The sequence below is a fragment of the Macrobrachium rosenbergii genome, chromosome 54, assembly GCF_040412425.1.
Source record: "Macrobrachium rosenbergii isolate ZJJX-2024 chromosome 54, ASM4041242v1, whole genome shotgun sequence".
NCBI lineage: Eukaryota > Metazoa > Arthropoda > Malacostraca > Decapoda > Palaemonidae > Macrobrachium > Macrobrachium rosenbergii.
Window position 1 is genome coordinate 25,549,572 of NC_089794.1, and position 27,677 is coordinate 25,577,248.

Sequence of the window (27,677 nt, forward strand, 5' to 3'; positions counted from 1 at the left end):
GTTCGAATCTCAACAGGGGAGGTGAGACTTTCCGTTGGATTCCGCTCGGGGTACAAGTATTTAGTAATAATTTTATCCCACAGGTTCCTCGAAAACATATAAATATAAATATAAATATAAATATAAATATAAATATAAATATAAATATAAATATATATAAATATAAATATAAATATAAATATAAATATAAATATAAATATAAATATATATTTACATATATATATATATATATATATATATACATATATATGTATATATACAAATATATATTTATTTATATACATATATATACATATAAATATGTATTTATTTATATATATATATATATATATATATATATATATATATATATATATATATATATATATATATATATATATATATATATATATATATATATATACACACACACACACACCCAGTCGCATTTTCAAAACTTAAACCATCTGGGACACTGCAATTGTACAACCTTACACTTAAAACACAATCACATACATCACACTGGAAATACTTAAACACAGAACAACGATCAAAGAACAAGACTGAAATACTTACAGCAAACACATCAATCACAAGACAAAACTAGCCTGAACAGTGGAAGAGAGCAGACTGAAAGGAAACAGTCTTAAAAGAAAATCACAACAAGTCTGTTAACAACAGAGTAGCCAACGAACAACTGGGTAGATGACAATTAGGTATTTAAGTTGGGGCGGTTTTTATTTTATTAAAAGAGATTCTGAAATGGTCAGGTTAATTTCATTATTTGCTCTTCCAACAATCTTGAAGACTTTGTGTTCGATTTAGCCTTTACATATTTTCGATTGATTTCTTAGGTTGGAATGTTTAGAGCTGGACAGCCTACTACCAGTTTTATAGCTCTCAGAAGCCTCCTTAGGCATACATACTTTAATACATACATACATACATACATACATACATACATACATACATACATACATACATACATACATACATACATGTAAACATATATATAATACATACATATACATATATATATATATATATATATATATATATAAATATATATATATATATATAAAAGATATAAATATATACATTTATATATATATAGACTATATATACTGTATATATATATATATATATATATATATATATATATATATATATATATATATATATATATATATATATATATATATATATATATATATATATATATATATATATATATATATATATATATATATATATGTGTGTGTGTTGTGTATGTGTATCAAAAGGCACCTCTCATGGTAATGGGGTAATGCCAAAGAAGTATGTAGCCTACTATGGCAAATTTATTTTATTTTACACAATATAGGCAAGCCATACCTTCAGTATGAAATCCTGACAAAGGTCTAATATGACTTACGTTGGCCAATGCACAACAAATCATTAGAAAAATTCACTTTGTTATATTACAGAGAATCCCATTACAACAAGCAATGATTATTGTCTATCCTTCTTGAACCTTATTCAACTAAAATGCTATAATATTGTAAGCATATTACTACAAAAACAAAAAAAAATTTTCATAATTACTACCTTAGTTCAGCCTTCTTTAGAGAGAAGTTTCTAATAATGTTTTACTTTTTTTTTGTGATATATAGAAAGGAGTTGCCTAAAATAGAAAATTTAGATGTGCTTAAAAGTCTTCAGTGCTATTTTCAAATTCAAAACCAAGAATTTTATGAAGAATATATTCACAGTGTCAGAATAATCAGTATTACCATAATAATTTAGAAATAACATAGTTTTTGTAAATCACACTGAAACTGGTACTTAAAAGTAGTGTAGACTACATTAAAATTTTAAATTTGAAACCTCCAGGTTCTATAAATGTAAGCAAATGAACCGTTCCAACAATAATTCTGATTCAAAAGTGTCCAATAATATTTCTAATTGAAAAGTGTCATTAAATTGTTCCAACAATATTCCTAACTGAAAAGTGTCATTAAATTGTTCCAACAATATTCCTAACAGAAAAGTGTCATTAAACTGTTCCAACAATATTCCTTCATGAAAAGTGTCATTAAATTGTTCCAACAATATTCCTATATGAAAATCCCCATGAAATTGTTCCAACAATATTCCCGTATGAAGAGTGTCACTAAATTGTTCCAAGAATATTCCTATATGAAAGTGTGCCATTAAAGTGTTCCAATAATATTCCTGTATGAAAAGTGCCATTAAATTGTTCCAACAATATTCGTATATGAAAGTGCCGCTAAATTGTCCTAACAATATTCCTATATGGAAAGTGTCATAAAATTGTTCCAACAATATTTTTATATGAAAAGTGTCATCAAACTGTTCCAACAATAATTCTAATTGAAAAGTGTCATCAAACTGTCCCAATAATATTCCTATATGGAAGTGCCATTAAATTGTTCCAACAATATTCCCATATGAAAGTGCCATTAAACTGTTCCAACATGAAAAGTGCCATGGAATTGTTCCAGCAATATTCCCATATGAAAATGCCATTAAATTGTTCCAACAATATTCCTATATGAAAAGTACCATTAAATTGCTCCAACAACATTCTAATATGAAAAGTGCCATGGAATTGTTCCAGCAATATTCCCATATGAAAATGCCATTAAATTGTTCCAACAATATTCCTATATGAAAAGTAGCATTAAATTGTTCCAACAACATTCCAATATGAAAAGTACCATTAAATTGTTCCAACAACATTCCTATATGAAAAGTGCCATGAAATTGTTCCAGCAATATTCTCATATAAAAGGGCCATTAAATTGTTCCAACAATATTCCTATATGAAAAGAGATGAAGAGTCCCGTTAGCTTGAACGCGCCCTGAAGAAGTAGATGGCCAGCCCTCCAAGAGCCACTGTGGTAACGATGAACACTATCATAGAAATCATGTAGATTGTTCTTTGCTGAGAGACGAAATCGTATTCTTCCTGGGTAGGACCACTGGATTTTTCGGTTGTAGAAGATGGTGGGACTGTTGAAGAACTGTCTCCTGTGTCCTCGTCGAGAGTAATGTGCCACCTGAAATGAAAGAAAATATTTGCTCAAAGTAGAATCTGAGGTGGAAAATGTTTAAAGTTCATCCAATTCATCCAATGTCTGCCTTCTCAGGTTTTCACATTGATTTTCTTTCCTTAAATCTTCAGCTGAAAACCCTTATGGACAAAGTCAAAATACTATAAACCCAAGAGGGCTCCAAAGGGGAATAAGCCTGGAGGAGAGAGAGAGAGAGAGAGAGAGAGAGAGAGAGAGAGAGAGAGAGAGAGAGAGGTGGACGATCATACAGGTAAACTATTCTCTCCTAATGTCTATTGTAAATTTTTGGATCTTGGCAGTAACTTAGCTGAACAGCTCATTGGAAAGGAGAGAGAGAGAGAGAGAGAGAGAGAGAGAGAGAGAGAGAGAGAGAGAGAGGTGGACGATCATACAGTTAAACTATTACCCTCTAATGCCTGTTATCAATGATAGGATCTTGACAGTAGCTTAGCTGAGCAGCTCACTGTAAAGGAAAGAGAGAGAGAGAGAGAGAGAGAGAGAGAGAGAGAGAGAGAGAGAGAGAGAGAGAGAGAGAGAGAGAGGTGGACGATCATGCAGGTAAACTATTCTCTCCTAATGCCTGCTGTAAATTTTTGAATCTTTGCAGCAGCTTAGCTGAGCAGGCCATTGGAAAGGAGAGAGAGAGAGAGAGAGAGAGAGAGAGAGAGAGAGAGAGAGAGAGAGAGAGAGAGAGAGAGAGAGAGAGTTGTAGGAAAAGGTCATCAGTAAATAAATCTGAGGGAACAGGAAACAAAACCGATACACCTGAAATTCAGGAGACGTCAGCAGAGATGAAGAAAGAATTCGATCCTCGCTGAAGTATTTAGAGACCTGAAGATTCCACAACTACATCAGAGGACAATGTGACACATTTCATTTAATATCACTGAAAATTACGTTTAATCTCCCTCTTTTTTTCTTTTTCTGTCACTCCCACACATACACAAACACGTACACATACAAACATACACAAACAGTCATATTACAACCCAACGAACTGAAATTTCATCTTGACTACAAAATAGGACAATGTGAATCATTTCATTTAATATCAATTAAAATTGCAGTTTACCCCTCTCTCTCTTTTCTTTCTCTCTCAAACATACACAAGCACACACACATACACACACAGATACACAAAGTGTCATTACCTGTCTGGATATTCGTCCATAAGCCTGCACTCCTCTTCAATCAACATATAATGGTGATTTCCTGTCTTCAAAGATTCCCACTTCGGAATGTTCAACTTCGACCAGCTGTCACGAGCCTCGTCAGGAGTGGGATCTCTGTATAAGACAAAAGAATATAAGTGAGGGGTTGTGTGTGTATAAATATATATATATATATATATATATATATATATATATATATATATATATATATATATATATATATATATATATATATAAATATATATATATATATATATATATATATATATATATATATATATATATATATATATATATATATATATATATATATATATATATATATATATATATATATATATATATCTAAATGTCTGACTCACATCAGGATCGAACCCAGGCCTTTCAGTTGAAAGATGAAACCGCTGCCAGCTCAGGTTCCAACTTCTTTCATGGCTTGTGTGGGTTAATTGGAAGCGGTCTCGTCTTTCATTTGAAAGACCTGGGTTTGATCCTGATGTGAGTCAGAAATTTATACATACATACGTATATAAAAATATATATACAATTATACACACACACAATATAAAAACACCATATCGTGTTTCACAGTTATCTACAGAAGAATTCACAGTAATACTCTTGACTAAAAAAACCAAATATACCATATATTTTTTAATAAATTTCCTCTTTTAATCGAGATTATAACTGTTGAGTTATATATATATATATATATATATATATATATATATATATATATATATATATATATATATATATATATATATATATATATACATACATATATATATATATATGTATACATATATTTTAGATGATGACAACAATGTGTAAATAAAATATATTTCTTCTTATCCTCCATACCCATAAATGACAAAGTTAGTCCACATCTCCACCATTTTGTCCTTCACTTTCAACTGTGTCTCATCCAGGGAAGCAGGCAGGTTATAAATGTACATCATTTCATCCGCATGACACACTCCATCTACAGAGAAATAAGAATTGTAAGAAATATCATTTTAGTGTGGTTCCATATCTAGGACTAGAGAACGCAATTTGGGTGAGGTGCTGCAATGTTCTGGTGTAAAGAATATATATATATATATATATATATATATATATATATATATATATATATATATATATATATATATATATATATATATATATATATATATATATTTACATACATATCTGGTTAAAAGTGGCCAGTAGATTCTCTCTCTCTCTCTCTCTCTCTCTCTCTCTCTCTCTCTCTCTCTCTCTCTATATGTATAAATATATATATGACTGTGAAATAAAAACAGAATTCCATCAGATATGTTAAAACAGAATTAAAGGCTATCAGATATAAGACTGTCTGCCCTCCTGATAAAAGACAGTTTGGTCTCTGAAATATAGCCTTTATTTTTTAGTGTGGAAAATAAAGGCTATATTTCACAGACCAAACTGTCTCTCTCCTGAGGAGAGAAACAGGTTGGTCTCTGAAATATAGCCTTTATTTTTCAGTGTGGAAAAATAAAGGCTATATTTCAGAGACCAAACTGTCTCTCTCCTGAGGAGGGAAACAGTTTGGTCTCTGAAATGTAGCCTTTATTTTCTACATTTTATGTTTTTATGGTCTCATATATATATATGTATATATATATATATATATATATATATATATATATATATATATATATATATATATATATATATATATATATATATATATACTTATGGTAATTAAGCAACAAAAACTAAACGCCATCTTCCACCCACCATGCTTGAATGGAGCGTTTTTGTAATCCGGGAAGAAGATCTTGAAGATGGTATCGTCAGACTCGAAATCAAAAGAGTAAAGGAAAGTCTTCGAGGTGGTTTTGTTCGCGTGCTGTTTGGCAGTCTCCCACGCACCGGCTTTGAGGAACAGCATCCCTGCTAACTGTTAAAAACACCAATTTGTTATAGTGTTCATTCATACAAAGTTACATTTCTACTTTATGCATGGATGGATCCCAGGACGTTTCGGGTTAGAGAAGACTGCCCACTAGGCCTAGGACGCAAACGGTTTAAGCGCAGGTTCCAATAATTTCAATGTCCTCTGTGAAGGTTTGTACGTGCTCTTCTATAGCCTAAAGGAAGCTAACTATTAAAAACAGTTGTGTATAGTTTTCATTCATATAAAGCTAAAATTCTACCTCACGCGAAGATTGATCCCGGGACAATTCGAGTGAGATACGAGAAGACTAGGCCTAGGCCTCAGACATTATAGGCGTAGGTTCCAGTAATTTTCATTATCTCTGGGGAGGTTAGCGTAGTGCTCGCCTATTGCCTAAAGGATCCTTGTTTCAGTCTTAACGTGAGGTAAAATTCTTTCCATATTTCGCAAGATACTTTTGTTATTATTATTATTATTATTATTATTATTATTATTATTATTATTATTATTATTATTATTATTATTATTATTATGAAAACGTCTGGCATCAGAGAATCTTGCAAGCAAAACGGTATATTGGACTACCCCATCGTATAGAGCCACAAATTCCAGTGTACTCTATAAATGGCCTTCCCACCACATAACATATTCCCACTTCAGTCTTTCCATTACCTGAAAAGTCACCACATTTCTTTTACATAAGATTTAACAGGTTTGCCTTTCTTAGTTTTCAACAAACAAGACAATCCTGTGTTAATCACATATCATCTCCATTATCATTCTATTTTCTCAAGCGCATCCTGCAATAAGTTTTCTTTTCACATATGCATCCTGCATTAATTATGTTAATTTATCCAACTCTCTTTTTCTTTTATAACAAAATAAGGTAATATCACTTACAACAAGTCATTTCGCTTCTGGTTTAGCTTTGCTAACAATTACACTAAGCTTACGCAAAGATTTTTTTATAATGTTGTGTATTTTATCTTCTTTCCAAAAAGTAAACATTGTTGGCCAACTTTTTATTTTATAACAAAACAGGGTAATGTCACTTCCTTAGTGGAATTTAACTTCTGTTGACCCTTGTCAATAAATTCTCTAAGCTTACACAAAGTTTGTTTACATAATGTTGTGTATTTTATCTTCTTTCCAAAAAATGTAAACACCGTTGACCCACTTTTTCTTTTGTAACAAAATAAGGTAACCTCACTTCCTTAATGGAATTTAACTTCTGTTGACCCTTGTCTATGAATACTCTAAGCTTAGACAGTTTGTTTACATAATGTTGTGTGCTTCATCTTCTTCTTTCCAAAAAAGTAAAGATTGTTGGCCAACTTTTTCTTTTGTAACAAAATAAGGTAACCTCACTTAATATAAGCCAATTTACTTCTGCCTTACCCTTTCCAACATATTCACCAAATCTACACTACTTTTGGTTACGTAATGTTGTGTATTTTATCTTCTTCTTTCAAAAAAAAAAGTGAACGTTATTGGCCCCACTTACATCAACCAATCCTGGGGTGGCGTTTTCGAAGTCTGCTAAATCCCTTCCCCCTACGTAGTCATCCTTCAGAGCCTCGCCAATCCCATTGCTGGGGTCTTCAATTCCTGCATGAGTGAGAAAATAAATAAATATATATATATATATATATATATATATATATATATATATATATATATATATATATATATGTGTGTGTGTGTGTGTGTGTGTGTGTGTCTCTGTGTGTATGTATATATGTGTGTGTATGTATATATATATATATATATATATATATATATATATATATATATATATATATATATATATATATATAAAACTTAATATCTGTTACAAGTACAAACAAGAAAACAGGATTGCATCAAGATATAACAAGACATTTATTATTATTATTATTATTACTACTACTGCGTAAGTGGCAAACAAAATATGAATAAATAAAGTCTGTTGCTTTTACAAGTACAAGCAATGAATTTGTAGCATCAAGATAAAACAACCCAGTTATTATTATTATTATTATTATTATTATTATTATTATTATTATTATTATTATTATTATTATTATTATTATTATTATTATTATTATATTCAGAGGATGAACCCTATTCATATGGAACAAACCCATCAAAGGGGCCATTGATTCGTAATGCAAGCATCCAAAGAATAAGGTGTTCATTTGGAAGAAGCAACAGAGGATAACAAGAAGTACAAAAAGAAGAGATCAGTTATTAGAAAAGAAAAACAAGATAAATGATTAAATTGATAACGAAGCAAATCAAAAAATCATTAGATTCTTAAGATATAAGATAAACGGTTTTAGAGTACTAAGGCATAGTATCTTCGCCTGAACTTTCGAGGTTCAAATCGAACAGCATCTTCAGGGAGGCTGTTCCACAGAGCAACGGCGTGAGAAATAACAGACCTCTGGAACTGAGGAGTTGGACAGCGTGGGACATTCATTGCATACTGGTGCTGCTTAGTCATTAAATCTGGTCGCTCTCGGCAGGAAAGGAGGACCAGGGATCAATTGTGATAGTTGATGTACTATCTCTACTACAAATCTAATGCTATATAGACTCTCATTCATACTTTTACTATCACTACTGACAAAACAAGTCACATACATGTCGCATACATGTTACAAACATGTCACATACATATCACAAACAAGTCACATACATGTCACATATATGTTACAAACATGTCACATACATATCATAAACAAGTCACATACATGTCACATACATTTTACAAACATGTCACATACATATCACAAACAAGTTGCGAACAAGTGAATGACCGTTTGGGAAGAAAGTGTCTTTGGTAAATGCTGGATAATTGCATGAAGCACTGGTCATGGCCACAAAAAGGTCCTTCACTATGTTTTGAGAACATGTAACATACATATCACAAACAGGTAGCAAACATGTCAAAAACTGCAAGTATAGATAGTGTATGGTAAATGATTGACAAATGCATGAAGCACGTTGTGAGCACATAATTATATGTCCTACAGTCTGTCAGTAACATGTCTTATACATGTCGCAAACAGGTTGCAAACATGTCGACGACTGTATGTGGAGAAAAAGTCTTTGGTAAATGATGGATAATTGTATGAAGCACTGGTCATGCCCACAAATATGACCGACAGTCTGTGTCTGTAACATGTTGCATACATATCACAAACAGGGTGAGGATCGAAAAGCAAGGCAGATGGGCTTCTGAGGGGCGCCGCCCCTCGGAATGGGTCAATTGTGATAGTGAATGCACTATCACTACTACAAATCTAATTCTTTACAGTTCTCATTCATAGTTTTACTACCAAAACATTGAACAACAACATAAATGAAACATGTAAATATATTATACTTACCGAAGGTTAGCAGAAGATCTTTCATCATATCTTCTCTCAGATATTCCGCGTCTTCAAGCCTGTGATTTGGTATTAAGAATTCCCAGTACATAACTGTAACAAAAACATCATTTTTAAAAAAACAGTCCAAGATAAATTATTTTTAATAAAACATAAAAATCTTCGCATTTCAATACATTCAAAAAGCTTCCCTGAAAAAAACATTATTTAAATCAATTTCAGAAAAACTCTTTCAAATGAACGTTTTAATACAATGAATTCAAAAAACATTCCTTAAGAAATTTTATTTGATTTATTTAATAAAAAACCACTTTACAAACAGAAACAATATGACATAGTTGACTGGGTTTTCAAACTCTCAGTTTTTACAATTTTCGCATTTTTAGCTTACATTGCTGATAACAGGCTTGTGTAAGATGTATTTAGATTCAGAATTATGCCTATATGTAATGTATATATGTATATATATACATATACATATATATATATATATATATATATATATATATATATATATATATATATATATATATATATATATATATATATATATATATATATATATATATATATATATATATATATATATATATATATATATATATATATATATATATATATATATATATATATATATATATATATATATATATATATATATATATATATATATATATATATATATATATATATATATATATATATATATATATATATATAAAGGCAATACTGAAGGAAGAGAAGAGACGGAGTGGTGCTTAGGCCTTTCAACTTACTGTCCTTTACTTAGCAAAGGACAGTAAGTCGAAAGGCCTAGCACCACCTGTCGTTTCTCTTTCCTTCATGGTATTGCCTTTATTTATATATTCATCACGTTCCATATTTTCGTGATTCAGTTAATACATATAAATAAAGAGAGAGAGAGAGAGAGAGAGAGAGAGAGAGAGAGAGAGAGAGAGAGAGAGAGAGAGAGAGAGACTCACTTCCAAACACAAACGCTCCCTCGTGCTTGTTTGCTCCTATGAAAAGTGGGACGTCATTTACATCTCCGTCTTCGTAATACTTCTTCGGGTGCTTCGTCACCAGAGCAGCCTTCAGGCCCTCATCTTGTACGACGGGCGCCGCCCCTCGGAAGCCCATCTGCCCTGCTTTTCGGTCCTCACCCTGTTTGTGATATGTATGCGACATGTTACAGGCACAGACTGTAGGGCATATTTGCTGGCATGACCAGTGCTTCATACAATTATCCATCATTTACCTGAGACTTTTTCTCCACATAGGTCGTCGACATGTTTGCAACCTGTTTATGACATGTATGTGACATGTTACAGACACAAACAGTAGGGCATATTTTGGGCATGACCAGTGCTTCATGTGGTCATCGATATGTTTGCAAGTGTTTGCGACATGTATGAGACAAGTTGCCTACAAAGAATGTAGGACATATATGTGATCATGACCAGTGCTTCAAACAATTATCCATCATTTACCAGAGACTTTTTCTCTGCAAATGGTCGTCGACATGTTTGCAACCTGTTTGCGACATGTATGCGACATGTTGCAGACAAAGACTGTTAGGCATATATGTGATCATGACCAGTGCTTCATACAATTATTTATCATTTACCAGACACTTTCTCTACTCGCAGTCGTCGACATGTTTGCAACCTGTTTGTGACATGTATGCAACATGTTACTGACACAGACTGTAGGGCATATATTTGCTCACGGCCAGGGCTTCATGCAATTATCAATCATTTACCATACACTATTATATACTTGCTGTTTTTGACATGTTTGCAACCTGTTTGTGATATGTATGTTACATGTTATCAAAACCTCATGCAATTATCCAGCATTTACCAAAGACACTTTCTTCCCAAAAAGTCATTCACGTGTTCGCAGCTTGTTTGTGATATGTATGTGACATGTTTGTGACATGTATGTGACTTGTTTTTGATATGTGTTACCAACACAAACTGAATGACATATTGGTAGTCACGACTAGTGCTTCATACAATTATCCAGCATTTATATACTTTCTTCACCTAAAGTCGTTGACACGTTTGCAACCTGTTTACAATATGTATGTGTCATGTTACCTACATGTATTTATAACATTCTTAAATGTTGTTTGTCCAAAAAAATAAGTAAACTTACAACGAAAGTCGCGATGACAGTTGACAGCTGATCAGCTGGGACCTTCATCATGCAGTCGTATAAATCTTTGAGGCTATCATTTGCGCAACCGTTCCTTTCTGCAATGAGTATGGCAGAGGTCACGGGGTCAGGGTCAAGTGACCAGTGGTCTAAGGCTGACCCACTCTCAGCTAGCACTCCTCTGAACAGCCCTGCAATGATGTGCAATGATGAGCTTGATATTATTATTATTATTATTATTATTATTATATTCAGGAAAATCTCATAATAACATGAGTCACTAAAATTACAAGGAAATCCAGAGTGGCGTACATGTAAATATATATAAGAAATATGTATATATATATATATATATATATATATATATATATATATATATATATATATATATATATATATATATATATATATATATATATATATATATACATACATATACACACACAAAAAGAGATCTTTGGAGAACCTGCTCGATTCTGTGTATTTCTTCACTATTATTATTATTATTATTATTATTATTATTATTATTATTATTATTATTATTATTATTATTATTATTATTATTATTATTATTTCCTTAATACCTTTCGTTTCGTCCTTCAAAAGAAGCAGGTAATTAACAGAGGCCGATCCTGCACTTTCACCAGAAACTGTCACTTTTTCCGGATCTCCACCGAAACCCTTTATGTTAGCTTGAACCTTCGGAAGAAAATAAAAAAAAATATATTTTCTCCGTTGAATTAGCAGCTGGGAATATGATAAGAGTAGGATTAATGCTTGTGTTTGAAGTAAAAAGGAATATTGTTTTATATATATATATATATATATATATATATATATATATATATATATATATATATATATATATATATATTTATATTATTACTACGTACCCATTTCAAAGCTTCAATCTGATCCCAAAGGCCTACGTTTCCAGGGGCATCGTCGTTATTGAGGCTGAAAAATCCTGCAGAAAATAGGAATATGATGTGAATAAACTGGGAAAATCAGTGACCTTATTATAATCTCTTTTGTGTAATATTCAATTGTTTCTCAAAGGTTTTCATAATCTACAGTAAATAGCTTTCACATGCATATATATATATATATATATATATATATATATATATATATATATATATATATATATATATATATATATATATATATACTTACTAAGGATCCTATGCGATACTGGATGACCACCAATATGATGTCCTTATCCAACAGCCGGGTTGGCATGTAGAGAGACGCGTCTCCTGAGATGAAAGCGCCTCCATGGATCCACACCATGACTGGAAGGGACTTTCCTTTTCAGGTAGCTGAAGGGAAGATTAGAAGATGCTGCTAAGTATTCAAAGTTAATATATATATATATATATATATATATATATATATATATATATATATATATATATATATATATATATATATATATATATATATATAGATATATAGAGAGAGAGAGAGAGAGAGAGAGAGAGAGAGAGAGAGAGAGAGAGAGAGAGAGAGAACATATTTGTATCGTCCTGTATTTTAGTTAAGTGGTAGTAATGTTTTCTCTTAAGATAAGTACTCACATAAGGTGTATATATATTCAGGAACAAGCAATCTTCCTTCCCAGATGCACCAGCTCCAATCATGGACATTTGGGGGCATTTGGCCCCCATATGGGTAGCTGAGATAGTCGTGGCATTGACGAAGTATGGTCCTATTGGTACGGTTTTCTGTAAAGAATAAAGATAAGGCTATGAATTATGGTGTTTAATACTCTGATGTATAGCGTGTAAATAGTCTTAGATAAACTATTTCAAAGCTCAAGATTATTCAAACTTCCTGCTTCAAATCTGCCTTACAATAACATCCGGACTTCCTACTTAAAATCTGCCTTCCAAAAACATTCAAACTGCTTACTTCAAATCCTCATTTCAAAAGCATCTAATCTGCTTACATTGAATCTGCCTTCCAAAAACACCAAACTTCCTACTTTAAATCTGTCTTCCAAAAGCTTCCAAACTTCTTACTTTAAATCTGCCTTCCAAAAACATCCAGACATCCTGCTTTAAAACTGCCTTCCAAAACATAAGAACTTCCTACTCTAAATCTGCATTCCAAAAATATTCAAACTTCCTACTCTAAATCTGCGTTCCAAAACCATCCAAACTTCCTATTCTAAATCTGTATTCCAAAAAATCCAAGCGTCCTACTCTAAATCTGCATTCCAAAAACATTCAAACTTCCTGCTCTAAATCTGCATTTCAAAAACATCCAAACTTCCTACTTTAAATGTGCCTTCCAAAAACATCCAGACATCCGGCTTTAAATCTGCCTTCCAAAAACATCCAAACCTCTGACTATAATCTGTCTTTCAAACAACCTGCCTTCCAAAAACATCCAGACTTCTTACTTCAAATCTGCCTTCCATAAACATCCAAACTTCCTATTTCAAATCTGCATTCCAAACAGTCTGCCTTCCAGAAACATTCAAACTTCCTACTTTAGAACTGCCTTCCAAAAACGTCCAAACCGCCTACTTTAAATCTGCCTTCCAAAAGCACCCGAACTTCCTAATTTAAATATGCCTTCCAAAAACCTCCATACTTCCTACTTTAAATCTGCCTTCCAAAAACAACCAAACTTCCTATTTTAAAGCTGCCTTCCAAACAGTCTGCCTTCCAGAAACATTCAAACTTCCTACTTTACGCCTTCCACAAACGTCCAGAAGTCCTACTTTAAATCTGCCTTTGGAAAGCATCCAAACTTCCACCTTTGACTTGGCCTTACCAAAAACATTCAAACTTCCTACTTTAAATCTGCCTTCCAGAAGCATTCAAACTTCCTACTCAAAACCTGCCTTCCAGAAACATTCAAACTTCCTACTCAAAACCTGCCTTCCAAAAACATCCAAACTCCCTATTTTGAATCTGCCTTCCAAAAACATCAAAATTTCCTACTTTAAATCTGTCTTCCAAACAGTCTGCCTTCCAGAAACATTCAAACTTCCTACTTTAAATCCGCCTTCCAAAAACGTCCAAACCACCTACTTTGAATCTGCCTTCCAGAAACATTCAAATTTCCTACTTTAAATCCGCCTTCCAAAAACGTCCAAACTTCCTACTTTAAATCTGCCTTCCAAATATATTCAAACTTCCTGCTCGAAATCTCCATTCCAAAAACATCCAGACTTACTGCTTTAAATCTACCTTCCAAAAACATCCAAACTTCCCACTTCAAATTTGCCTTCAAAAAACATCCAAACTTCCCACTTCAAATTTGCCTTCAAAAAACATCCAAACTTCCCACTTCAAATCTGACTTCGAAAAACATCCCAACTTCTTACTTTAAATCTGCCCTCCAAAAACATCCAACCTCCTACTTTAAATTTGCCTTCAAAACAATCTGCCTTCCAGAAGCATTCAAACCCCCTACTTTAAATCTGCCTTCCAAAAACATCCAAACTTCCTACTTTAAATTTGCCTTCAAAACAATCTGCCTTCCAGAAACATTCAAACCCCCTACTTTAAATCTGCCTTCCAAAAACTCCCGAACTTCCTACTTTAAATCTGCGTTCCCCAGTCGGCGCCTGCGCATACCGGAGTCCCTGGAAGGCGTATATCTCCCTGTCTTTGATAGTCTTCATCGTCTTGCCTGTGATCGTTACTTCGTAGCCACATCCCATGAAATCGGAGATCTTTATCTGAGGGGCTGGAGCGTCGTGTATCGTTGCTCTGTGTGTTTTGAGAGAAATGATAAATGAATATATAGATCTCTCTCTCCCTCTCTCTCTCTCTCTCTCTCTCTCTCTCTATTATACACACCCACACACACACACACACACACACATATACATATATATATATATATATATATATATATATATATATATATATATATATATATATATATATATATATATATATATATATATATATATATGAAGAAATATCGAGTTTAGTTCATTCTAGTGAGTGAAATAGTTTAGGTTAAATGAAATCAGGGAAAGCCAGAGTAAGGTAACTGAGGACTAGGTGAGGTAAGGATATGTTAGGTAAAGTAAGCCCTTCCTGTAAGTGAAATATTAAGGTATGGTTAATTTAGGTAACATGAGATTAGGGAAAGCAAAACTCAGGTAACAGAAGGTTAGGTAAGGTAGGGGGAGTTATGTCAAGTGAGCCAATATTAGGTAAAATGATTCTGTACTCAGATAAATAGATTAGGTTTAAAACTAATAAAAAGGAAACTCTAATTACTTGTCCCAGTCTTCCTCCGTCACGGCTCCTTCTAGGCCAAGATTAACAGGGAATGGCCTCTCTGCAGGCAAGTCATCCTGTTGGCTGGCCCTTGGCAACATCGAGAGGGGCTGGGAAGGGCTGCCTAATATTGCACCTTGCAGCCCCAGTGCAGTGGCGAGGAATAGCCATTTGACAATCATCTGAAAAGGGAAAGTTATGCAATAAGATTGTTTTTATTATTATTTTTGCTTTTGAAGGCTATACATTATTATATTGTAAGCCGAAGAAGTATTAGAAGTATATTAAATGACTTACAAGCTACTAGGGGAATGAGGATTGTTAGAGTGGAGTAAATTTCTCTTCAATCAATCAATCAATCAATCAATTCATTCATTCATTCGTTCATTCATTAACCGAAATTAATCAATTCCTTAAATTAATTAAGTATTAATTGAAATTCATAATTTCATGAAATCAAACAATCAACCAATCAATCAATCGATCGATCGATGAATCAATTAATTAATTAAATTAAATTAATTAACTGAATCCTTGAGAAAAGTAACTCAAACCATAAACTGTGGAACAAAGATTCTGACACGAGTCAGAATTTGGAAAACTTGGTGATATGGTCACCAATCGGAATACGCCCACTAACTGGGTCTTTTGAGGTCACTAAGGCAAACAAAGGTAGATGCCAAGATAACCCCTGGTTTCTTGACCAGAGCCTAAAGGAATGGAATATATATGTAAAAAAAAAACAAAGATAGAAAATGGCTTATTCCAGAATTGCGGATGATCTGCTCTAAGCTTTCATCGTCTTGTATCCAGCTCATTCGTCATAATCTTAAAAAAAAGAAAGTTTCATTGAGGTTTCTTTTAACTTTCTAATTTCAGAATGCTTTCCTTTCCTAGTTCGAGATATTTTTTTGAATAGCAAGGCAGAAAGATAGTCGTATGTGAAATGATTTGAAGGAGGCAGCTTGCTAAGACCAAGATATAAGAAGAATGTGTGGTATATGGAATGTAAAGGAGAAGGCTGGGGAAGCTCGCCTGAGATGGTATGGCCATGTGATGAGAAGAGAGGAGGTGGAACCAATCAAGAGAGCCAAGAACATGCCAGTGCTGGGGAAAAGTCAAATATATCTTAGTTTAACCGGACCACTGAGCTGATTAACAGCTCTCCTAGAGAGGGCTGGCCGGAAGGATTAGAATTATTTTACGTGGCTAAGAACCAACTGGTTACCTAGCAACGGGACCCACAGCTTATTGTGGCATCCGAACCACATTGTGACGAGAAATGAATTTCTATCACCAGAAATAAAATCCTCTAATTCTTCATTGACTGGTCGGTGAGTCGAACGCTGGGCCAACAGCGTGCCAACCAAGAGCTCTACCCACCCCGCCAATGAAGTGATGGGGAGGGGGAGTCTTGGGGAGGGATATGGGTGAGGTGGCAATGGGGGTTTTACCCATTCATAAATCTACATCATTCGCAAAATATTAATACCAACACGAGAAGGAAAGAGAAGAAAATAAATCCTTCAGATATAAGTTTTACTCAAACGTGGCTTGTAGTGACTTTCAAGATAAAGCCCAGTATTTAAGAAAATTTATATTATCGCTGATAATCCTCGATAAAACCACTGTTTACTTTGATCTCAGATCAAGGTTTGGGTAATCTAAGTGATAAGGGATTAATCTTAAGGAGTCTTCGAAGATGACAATCATTTCTCAGGGAACGTAAAAATAAACAAGTACAAATTGCGCCGTAGTTTCTTCGAGTTTTCTGTACAGCGAATAATGCTGTGTGAAACTCCCAGCCGCGGCCTATGAAACTTTCAGCCACGGCCCGGTGGTGGCCTGTGTTGTTGGCAACTATAGCGTTGCCAGACGCACGATTATGGCTAACTTTAACCTTGAATAAAATAAAAACTACGTAGGCTAGAGGGCTGCAATTTGGTATGTTTGATGATTGGAGGGTGGATGAGCAACATACTAATTTGCAGCCCTCTAGCCTCAATAGTTTTTAAAAATTTTAATTAAGATTAAAATTACCCATGATCGTGCGTCTGGCAACGCTATAGGACAGGCCACAACCGGGCCGTGGCTGAAAGTTAGTTTCGTGGGCCGCGGCTCATACAGCATTATTTGCTGTACAGAGAACTCGATTGCGCCGAAGACACTTCGGCGCAGTTTTTACTCGTTTCACATGCTGCCATTTTGGATGTGATACATTTTTTTATATCCCTCTCAAACTGAATGTTTTAAGTGTGAAGTACAGGTTAGGTTAGGTCAGTAATTATTATTATTATTATTATTATTATTATTATTATTATTATTATTATTATTATTATTATTATTATTCAGAAGATGAACCCTATTTTTATGGAAAAAGCCCACCAAAGGGGCCATTGACTTGAAATTCAAGATTTATTATTATTATTATTATTATTATTATTATTATTATTATTATTATTATTATTATTATTATTATTATTATTATTATTATTATTATTATTCAGAACATGAACCCTATTCATATGGAACAAGCCCACCAAAGGGGCCATTGACCTGAAATTCAAGATTATTCTTATTATTATTATTATTATTATTATTATTATTATTATTATTATTATTATTATTATTATTATTTATTATTATTCAGAACATGAACCCTATTCATATGGAACAAGCCCACTAAAGGAGCCACTGACTTGAAATTCAGACTCCCAAAGAATATTAAGGTGTTCATTACGAACTCCCTCTAGGAGGAAGCCATAACAGGTTCTTTATTTTTTTAATCTCAAATCCAGTGACAAAAACACAAATCAGTAGGTGCGAGGAAAAACCAGAAAGACACATAGGCAAAAAATTTCACAATATTTATTGCACAGTAAATGCACAAACACTGATGGCTCACAAAAAGTAATAAATTGATAAATTACAAAATACCATCAAATAACTCCAAGAGTCACCTATAACTAAAGCTAAACCCTACTCATAGTGAAGAAACCAAATCTTAATGTTAATAAGGGACCCAAAATTACCCACCACGCTAGCCTATTACTAAATAGAAAGGAAAGAAGTGGAAGGACATACAAAAGAAATAATAATCCTACCTAAGATATAAAAAATCTAAACCTTAATATTAATTTATACACTCATGACACAGTCTCATAATATACCTTGAACAATTTTCATAATAAACATAAACACACACTTGAAGACTATAATTACACCCTGTTTAAGGTGTAGCTGAAGATCAATGTTTTGGTACGTTGACACAGACCAGTACTAATACAGATGAGTCTATAAACCGCTCAACAAAAACTGCCACAGAACGTCACTCTCATCAGAAGAACTGCCCTTCAAAACAGTTGGTAGATACTAACACTTGAGTCTACAGCTCACGCCAAATATACAGAGGATGTTCCTCTTACCTGAGAGAAGACACCCTACTTGCTCCAACAAGGCCACTCTGGTGCTGATACTGTGGATACATCCATAAAAGATGAAAAGAGGCTCTTGAGCCCAGATGTACACACAACTGCTAACGTCAAGATTAAGCCAGTAGGTCACTCAAAACACAGTTGCACGTCGTACTCCACATGTAGCTCCATATACATAACTGCCTTTTACATTAAGAAGCAGCTCAATACTAGCAGATTGTTGTTCTCCGAGAACAAGCGAGAAATCTTCACAATAGGAAGAGATGTATATATAATCCACAACAGCAGACAGATCAGCAGCGCCAGAGTCTTCAACGGCCTTGAACTAGACTCCAAGAATACTTTAGGAGAGCCACAAGTCACCTCCTCACAACACTCCCAGTCACCATAAAGAAAAATAAACAGAGTTACAAATTTGGCAAGGAAGCAAAAACACTGAGGAAGGCCGCACTTAAAACTGCACTCAATAGATGGCGCCACAAAAACTTAAGCTTTTCAACCAAAGCAAATTAACCATACATTTAACCAAAATATAAATTAACATAAAACCAACAGCAAAATACCTAACTTAACTTAGTTTTACAAAATTGCAAACAATAGAAAAATTAAAGCCATCAGTGCAAAAAGGCAAAACAAAGAAAATTTACTTTAAAATTACGTTACTGCCTGACACCTTCCTCCTCAACGAAAAAAATTAATTTGACTAAACAGGAAAATTAATTTTTTTAAACCTAATACGAAAATATAAGATAAAGTAAACATGACAAACAAAAACACTCACACTAGGACTACTTAATCTAACTGCTCAAAAAAAAAAAAAAAACAGGGAACTCCGGGATTGCACAAAAATAAGCAATAACAACATTAGAATACATTAATAGCCTATACACCATCTGAAAAGGAAATTAGAAAATCAGGATCGGCATCACAGCCAGCACGTCACATCCTAGAAAGTGCATCGGGGATCTTGTTGTCCACTCCTTTTATATGTTGGAAGACCAGGTTATATTCCTGAAGGAGAAGTGCCCATCGCAGAATCCTTTGATTTGCTCCTTCATCTTATTTATGAACACCAGTGGGTTATGGTCCGTCAACACTTCAACCTGGAGAGAACTAGACAAATAAATGGAAAAATGGGATACGCTCTTCACCAGAGCCAAAGCTTCCCTTCTCTATGGTGGAGTACTTTCTTTCGGCCGGAAGTAACTTTTTACTGAAGTAAGATACAGGTGCATTTCCCCCTTATCATCTCTCTGAAACAGGACTCCTCCAATGCCCACGTCGCTGGCATCCACAGCCAAAACAAAAGGTTTATTAAAATTTGGAGAGCTAAGAATTGGTTCCGAGACTAATACCGATTTCAACTTATTAAATGCTTTTTCACACTCCGTACTCCACAAAAACTTAGTGTTCTTTTTCAATAGATTAGTTAAAGGCTGGGCGATGTCAGCAAAATTCTTCACGAACCTCCTGTAATACCCTAACATGCCAAGAATTTTGCGGACACCACGGACATTACACGGCTGAGGAAGGTTGGCTATAACCTCAATATTAGCATGTTTAGGAGCAACCTTCCCCAGACCAACCTCATGACCAAGATAGGTCACTACAGCCTTACCAAACTCACACTTTTGATATTTACAACCAAACCAGCCTTTCTTAAAACCTGAAACAGTTTTCTTAACCTTTCAACATGGGTTTTCCAGTCCTGACTGTATACCACCAAGTCGTCAATATATATTTCGGTACCTTCCAGCCCGCATATCACCCTATTCATAAGGCGCTGGAACGCACAAGCTGCATTTTCAAACCAAAAGGCATCACCTTACATTCATACAACCCATTTGGGGTGACAAATGCCGAAATCTCACGGGCCCTGTGAGACAATGGCACCTGCCAGTAACCCTTCAATAAGTCTAATTTAGTTACAAACTTGGCATTCCCTATTCGGTCTATTAAATCTTCAATCCGAGGAAGAGGGAAACTGTCACTCTTGGTTACCTGATTAACTCTACGGTAGTCAACACACATTCTATAGTCACCGTCAGGTTTCTTTTACCAGAACTATAGGAGAACTCCACGGACTTGAGCTGGGTTGAATAAGATCGTGGTCCAGCATATACTGCACCTCCTTCTCAACTACTTTGGCTTTTTCTGGGTTCAAGCGGTAAGGAGCCTGCTTTACTGGATGAGCATCACCTACTTCAACATCATGTTCAAGCCATGAAGTAAGCCCTGGAGTCTCTCTAAACACTTCTGGAAAAGACTTTATCAAATATAACAAGTCTTTCTTCTGGACTTCATCCAGATGCTCCAACAAAACATTAGCCTTATTAAAAATCTCAACATTAGTTTTTAAATTCTCTACAGATACATGGTTATCAACCTCATTATCAGGATCATCAACCTTAGAAAATACAGTAACTAGAGGACATGGTATTTCATAAACAATATTTAAAGGATCTGGATTTCTACCTTCATATTTCTTTAATCTATTAATGTGAAAAATTCTACTCTTTCTAGTAGAACCTGGAGAATCCAATTCATAATTAAGGTCAGACACCTTTCTTATTACCTTCCATGGACCTTTAAATCTGGGTTTCAGAAAACTATCAGGGTCCATATCTAAAACCAGAACCAGATCTCCAGATTCGAAAGAACGACTTACTGCCTTGCGATCATGGAATATTTTCATACTAGCCTGGGAAGCTTGCAAATTATCCTGGGCAAACTTCCAGGCACCACTCAATTTATTTTTCAAATTAGATAAAAATATATTTAAATTTTGAATTTGTTTTCGTCCCCCAATCAACACTTCAAATAACACTTCCAAAAGACCTCGAACCTCATGACCATACACCAATCTGAAAGGAGAAACACCAGTAGATTCATTTGGGTGAGTTCTTAAGGCAAATAATGCATAAGGTAATTCCTTATCCCAACTACTCTCCCGTTCATAACAGTACTTACCAATTATACTTTTAGGGTTTGATGGAACCTTTCCACAACCCCTTGACTTTCAGGATGGTATGGGACACTGGTGATGTGCTGAATGGCCAGTTCAGCACACCTGTCCTGAAAGTACTTAGAAGTAAAAATTAGTACCGCGATCTGATTGAATGGTACAAGGTAACCCATAACGACAAAATATTCTACTAACTTCTCCCAGACAGCTTTTGACGTTACTTTCCTAAGAGGGAAAGCCTCTGGGAACCGAGAAGCTCTATCCATCACCGTTAATAAATACATATATCCCGACTGGGTTCTAGGTAAAGGACCAACAACATCAATGACAATCTCTGAAAAAGGTTCACCAATTGCAGGGATGGGTTTTAACGGAGCCTTGCGCAATACCTGATTGGGTTTACCCATGACCTGGCACGTCTCACAAGTTCGCAAGAACTGCTTAATACACCTTCTCATATTAGGCCACCAAAACAGCTTGGTTAATCTCTTAAAAGTTTTCGTTACCCCAAAATGTCCCGAGAAAGGATCCTCATGAGCTGACTGCAGCAATTCGTCTCTGAATTGTTTAGGAACTAAAATCTGCTTATGGTACTCAGAGGATTCCATAAGAGCAGAACAGCTTAATCTACACAATAATCCTCTCTCTGATACAAAACATGGCTTAGAAACATCATCCCCCTTAGTTATTTCCACATCAAATTCATCATGCTGAGCTCTTATAAAATCAGCCCTATCCCATGCTCTAACTACCTTACTACTATCACTACTTCCTACAGACTCGAGCCTTCCTACTGCTACATCTACTTGTACAGGGTCTAAATGTAAATCCTCTCCGTCCATCAAGAGGTTACGCCCTTTTTTCTGGGAGCGAGTAGTTACAGCAATTGGTAATTTATTTAAGGTTAAAATAGGGAACAATTCTCGTCCCCCCACATTACACAAGTCATTTCCTAGGATACCATCTATCTCAGGAATAGGTAGTTTATCAACAATGGCCAGATTAATACTCTTTACAACACCCGATATGTCAATCTCTCCTTCAACCACAGGAGCCGACACAACAGTATCAGGAAAACCACTTAAAATAATATAGTTAGCGATCTTCACGTTAAGAGGTAACCTACTTCTCAACAATAAAGACCGAGCAGCACCTGTGTCCCTCAAAATTTTACATCTATAACTTCCTTCTCAAATCTCAGCTTACCTGGCCAAATATACTTATTAAATGACAGTCACATGGGGGAATCTTTCTCTTTATTACCTTTGTTACCATTTTCCTCGTTCTCTATAGAATGTTGAGAAGCCTTAACTTGATTCACCAAAGCAATGGGGTAGTAGCCTGCCTCTGTAGATAACTCTGAGCAAAACACTTAGCCTGGGTATGTCCTATCTTGTTACACCAATAACAGGTTCTACTACTTCCCACACCACTAGTTATAGTACGACTAGAATGAGCATTATCAGTTTTTGCAAAATTCCTATTTACAAAATTACCACTGGGATTACTTTTTGGTTGATTTTTTACCTGAAAATTGGAATTTGCTTTAGAGTTAGCCTGGAAATTAGAATTATTATTAGGACCCTGGAAATTAGAATTATTATTAGGACCCTGGAAATTAGAATTATTTTGGTTAAAGTACATTCTCTTTCTACTCTCCCAGTTACCCTTGACCACAGGGAAATTACCCCTGAAGTTCTCAGTACCAACCTTATGGGTCAATATATATTCATCACTCAACTGAGCAATTCTGGGAAAAGAGGTCACCTTCAAGTCTTCTAAATGCACTCTTAAATCTTTAGCACACGATTTTTTAAAATCTTCAATCAATATCAATTCCTTCAAGGCCGCCAAAGTAGTTACTTGGCGACTCTTGAGCCAATCATCAAAATGTTCTTGCTTTACACGAGCAAACTCTACAAAAGTCATGTTCGGGGTTTTGTTAAAATTCCTAAACCTCTGCCTGTAGGCCTCAGGAACCAAATCATAAGCTTTTAATATCAAAGCTTTCACTTTCTCATAATCCCGAGATACTTGCTCCTCTATGGCATTATAAACCTTCTGAGCCTTGCCCAGCAAGCGACATTGAATCAACACTGTCCAGACCTCCCTAGGCCAAGACAACCTGGAAGCAACCCTTTCAAAAGCCTTAAAGAATTCAGGCACGTTCTCCTCAGTAAAACAAGGTACAAGTTTTAGAGCATCCCCAAAACTAAACTTTTCCCCGATATCTTCATGGATGGGGGTACTCACAAACTCCTTACCTTGTTGGATCTTGGCCAACTCTAACTTCATGCCAAGCATCGCTCTTTCATGTGCTCTGATTCTCTCCAACTCCTCGAACTCTAACTTCTTTAGCTCCAACATGCTCTGGAAATCCTTTACTAGTGGCTCATTTTCCACTTTGGCCGAACGAGTAGGAACAGCCGGACAAACGTTATCAGTCTGAGGAACCCGCTCAGTCTGACTTTTATTATCAGGCAGACTGCCGTACCCTTCAAAAATCACTCCACAGTGGGGCGGATCCTGAAAAAGACTCAATCCCGGAGCCCCTTCTACATCAGACTCACTCATGCTTTCACTAATTAATTCATCAGCAGTTTGTTTAAGCTCACTCAGCCTATTCTTTACTAACTTGTATACATCCTTTTTCAATTCCCTATTTGTTAAAGAAATGCCTAACGACCTAGCACAAGCTTTCAAATTTTCTTTAGTCAAAGCACTCAAATACCTAATACAATCCTCAGAAGCTAAATATTCAACGGGGTTAAACTCTACATCAGCCATAGTGAAAAGGAAAAGAAGGAAGGTGATGAGGCACAACAAAAATAAATATTGATAAATCTCACCCAGAGCACAGTCTGACAACTCGTACCACCGATTGTGTTTGTCCTGGATCCTGTCACGGTCATAAAATTTGTTACGAACTCCCTCTAGGAGGAAGCCATAACGGGTTCTTTTATTTTAATCTCAAATCCAGTGACAAAAACACAAATCAGTAGGTGAGGAAAAACCAGAAAGACACATAGGCAAAAATTTCACAATATTTATTGCACAGTAAATGCACAAACACTGATGGCTCACAAAAAGTAATAAATTGATAAATTACAAAAATACCATCAAATAACTCAAGAGTCACCTATAACTAAAGCTAAACCCTACTCATAGTGAAGAAACCAAATCTTAATGTTAATAAGGGACCCAAAAATTACCCACCACGCTAGCCTATTACTAAATAGAAAGGAAAGAAGTGGAAGGACATACAAAAGAAATAATAATCCTACCTAAGATATAAAAATCTAAACCTTAATATTAATTTATACACTCATGACACAGTCTCATAATATACCTTGAACAATTTTCATAATAAACATAAACACACACTTGAAGACTATAATTACACCCTGTTTAAGGTGTAGCTGAAGATCAATGTTTTGGTACGTTGACACAGACCAGTACTAATACAGATGAGTCTATAAACCGCTCAACAAAAACTGCCACAGAACGTCACTCTCATCAGAAGAACTGCCCTTCAAAACAGTTGGTAGATACTAACACTTGAGTCTACAGCTCACGCCAAATATACAGAGGATGTTCCTCTTACCTGAGAGAAGACACCCTACTTGCTCCAACAAGGCCACTCTGGTGCTGATACTGTGGATACATCCATAAAAGATGAAAAGAGGCTCTTGAGCCCAGATGTACACACAACTGCTAACGTCAAGATTAAGCCAGTAGGTCACTCAAAACACAGTTGCACGTCGTACTCCATGTAGCTCCATATACATAACTGCCTTTTACATTAAGAAGCAGCTCAATACTAGCAGATTGTTGTTCTCCGAGAACAAGCGAGAAATCTTCACAATAGGAAGAGATGTATATATAATCCACAACAGCAGACAGATCAGCAGCGCCAGAGTCTTCAACGGCCTTGAACTAGACTCCCAAGAATACTTTAGGAGAGCCACAAGTCACCTCTCCTTACAACACTCCCAGTCACCATAAAGAAAAATAAACAGAGTTACAAATTTGGCAAGGAAGCAAAAAAAAACACTGAGGAAGGCCACTTAAAACTGCACTCAATAGATGGCGCCACAAAAACTTAAGCTTTTCAACCAAAGCAAATTAACCATACATTTAACCAAAATATAAATTAACATAAAACCAACAGCAAAATACCTAACTTAACTTAGTTTTACAAAATTGCAAACAATAGAAAAATTAAAGCCATCAGTGCAAAAAGGCAAAACAAAGAAAATTTACTTTAAAATTACGTTACTGCCTGACAAGGAAGTAAAGGGAAATACAGAAAGGAGAGACCTCACTTATTAAAAAAGCAAAGAAAATAAATGAAATTGATAAACAGATAAAAATGTGTTAAAACGAAAGGAGAACTGTAAGATATCTGAATAATATTGAAGATCAGGCTATAGTGTAGAGCCTTTGTTGCCTAAGTGGATTTGGTCACTTATCAGCAAGGCCAGACACCTAAAGTGTCTGGCAAGCCGAGTCGTTATTGTATTAGCCTTTGGAAATGGCAAAGTGCTTCTTAATGAGGAAATATCTGGCGAAACGTTTTGGAAAATCCCCTGTGATTAGAGGCTGACAATAGGCCTGCACCTTAGGGTACATCATATCATTGACAGTTTGTATTATTATTATTATTATTATTATTATTATTATTATTATTATTATTATTATTATTATTATTATTATTATTATTATTATTATTTATAATACCTTAGAATTTTTAGTACTAACATTCCATAAGCCAGAAATATCCGTCGTGATAATATTTAATTTTGGGTGTATATTTGATCTAATAAGAACTGAAAGTATGAGAGATGTGGAGACAGGTAGATTAGAAACTGATCAGTGTTTTCAGATGGTTCAGTCATGTGGAGAGAATGGTGGATGATGGCTGATGGAAAGTAGTGGGAGAAAAAAGGGAAGGGGTGCAATAGAAGAGGTGACTAGATAAATGGCAGAGTTATTGGAACCAAGGACCCTGGTATTCAGAAAGAAAAAGATGTTTATATATATATATACATATATATATATATATATATATATATATATATATATATATATATATATATATATATATATATATATATATATATATATATATAGTTTCTCTACATACCTAGAACCTAGATAATGCAAAACAAAACAAAACTGTGGCATATGTACATTTCTGAAACCATTTAAACCAATTATAAAGCAGAACGTACCTTGAAATGTTGACTGTTCAACTCCTTCCTTCGTAATGTCTACATGACCAGCAAATTTATCAGGCCTCCTCGACCACTCCCGTTTCACTCACTCACACACTCTCTCTC

The 27,677-nt window shown here is 34.6% G+C and overlaps 1 protein-coding gene across 1 annotated transcript; it reads right to left on the bottom strand.

The window, feature by feature from the left end:
- Positions 1-1,707: 1,707 nt before the first annotated feature.
- On the bottom strand, positions 1,708-27,677 carry LOC136834890 (juvenile hormone esterase-like). The gene is given in 15 exon segments (XM_067097711.1): positions 1,708-3,041; positions 4,208-4,342; positions 5,093-5,213; positions 5,993-6,155; positions 7,657-7,760; positions 9,527-9,619; positions 10,510-10,690; positions 11,687-11,877; positions 12,271-12,385; positions 12,580-12,653; positions 12,859-13,008; positions 13,263-13,413; positions 15,243-15,414; positions 15,937-16,118; positions 27,570-27,677. Coding segments are annotated over 14 exon segments (2,046 nt in total). The 5' UTR covers positions 27,570-27,677; the 3' UTR covers positions 1,708-2,827.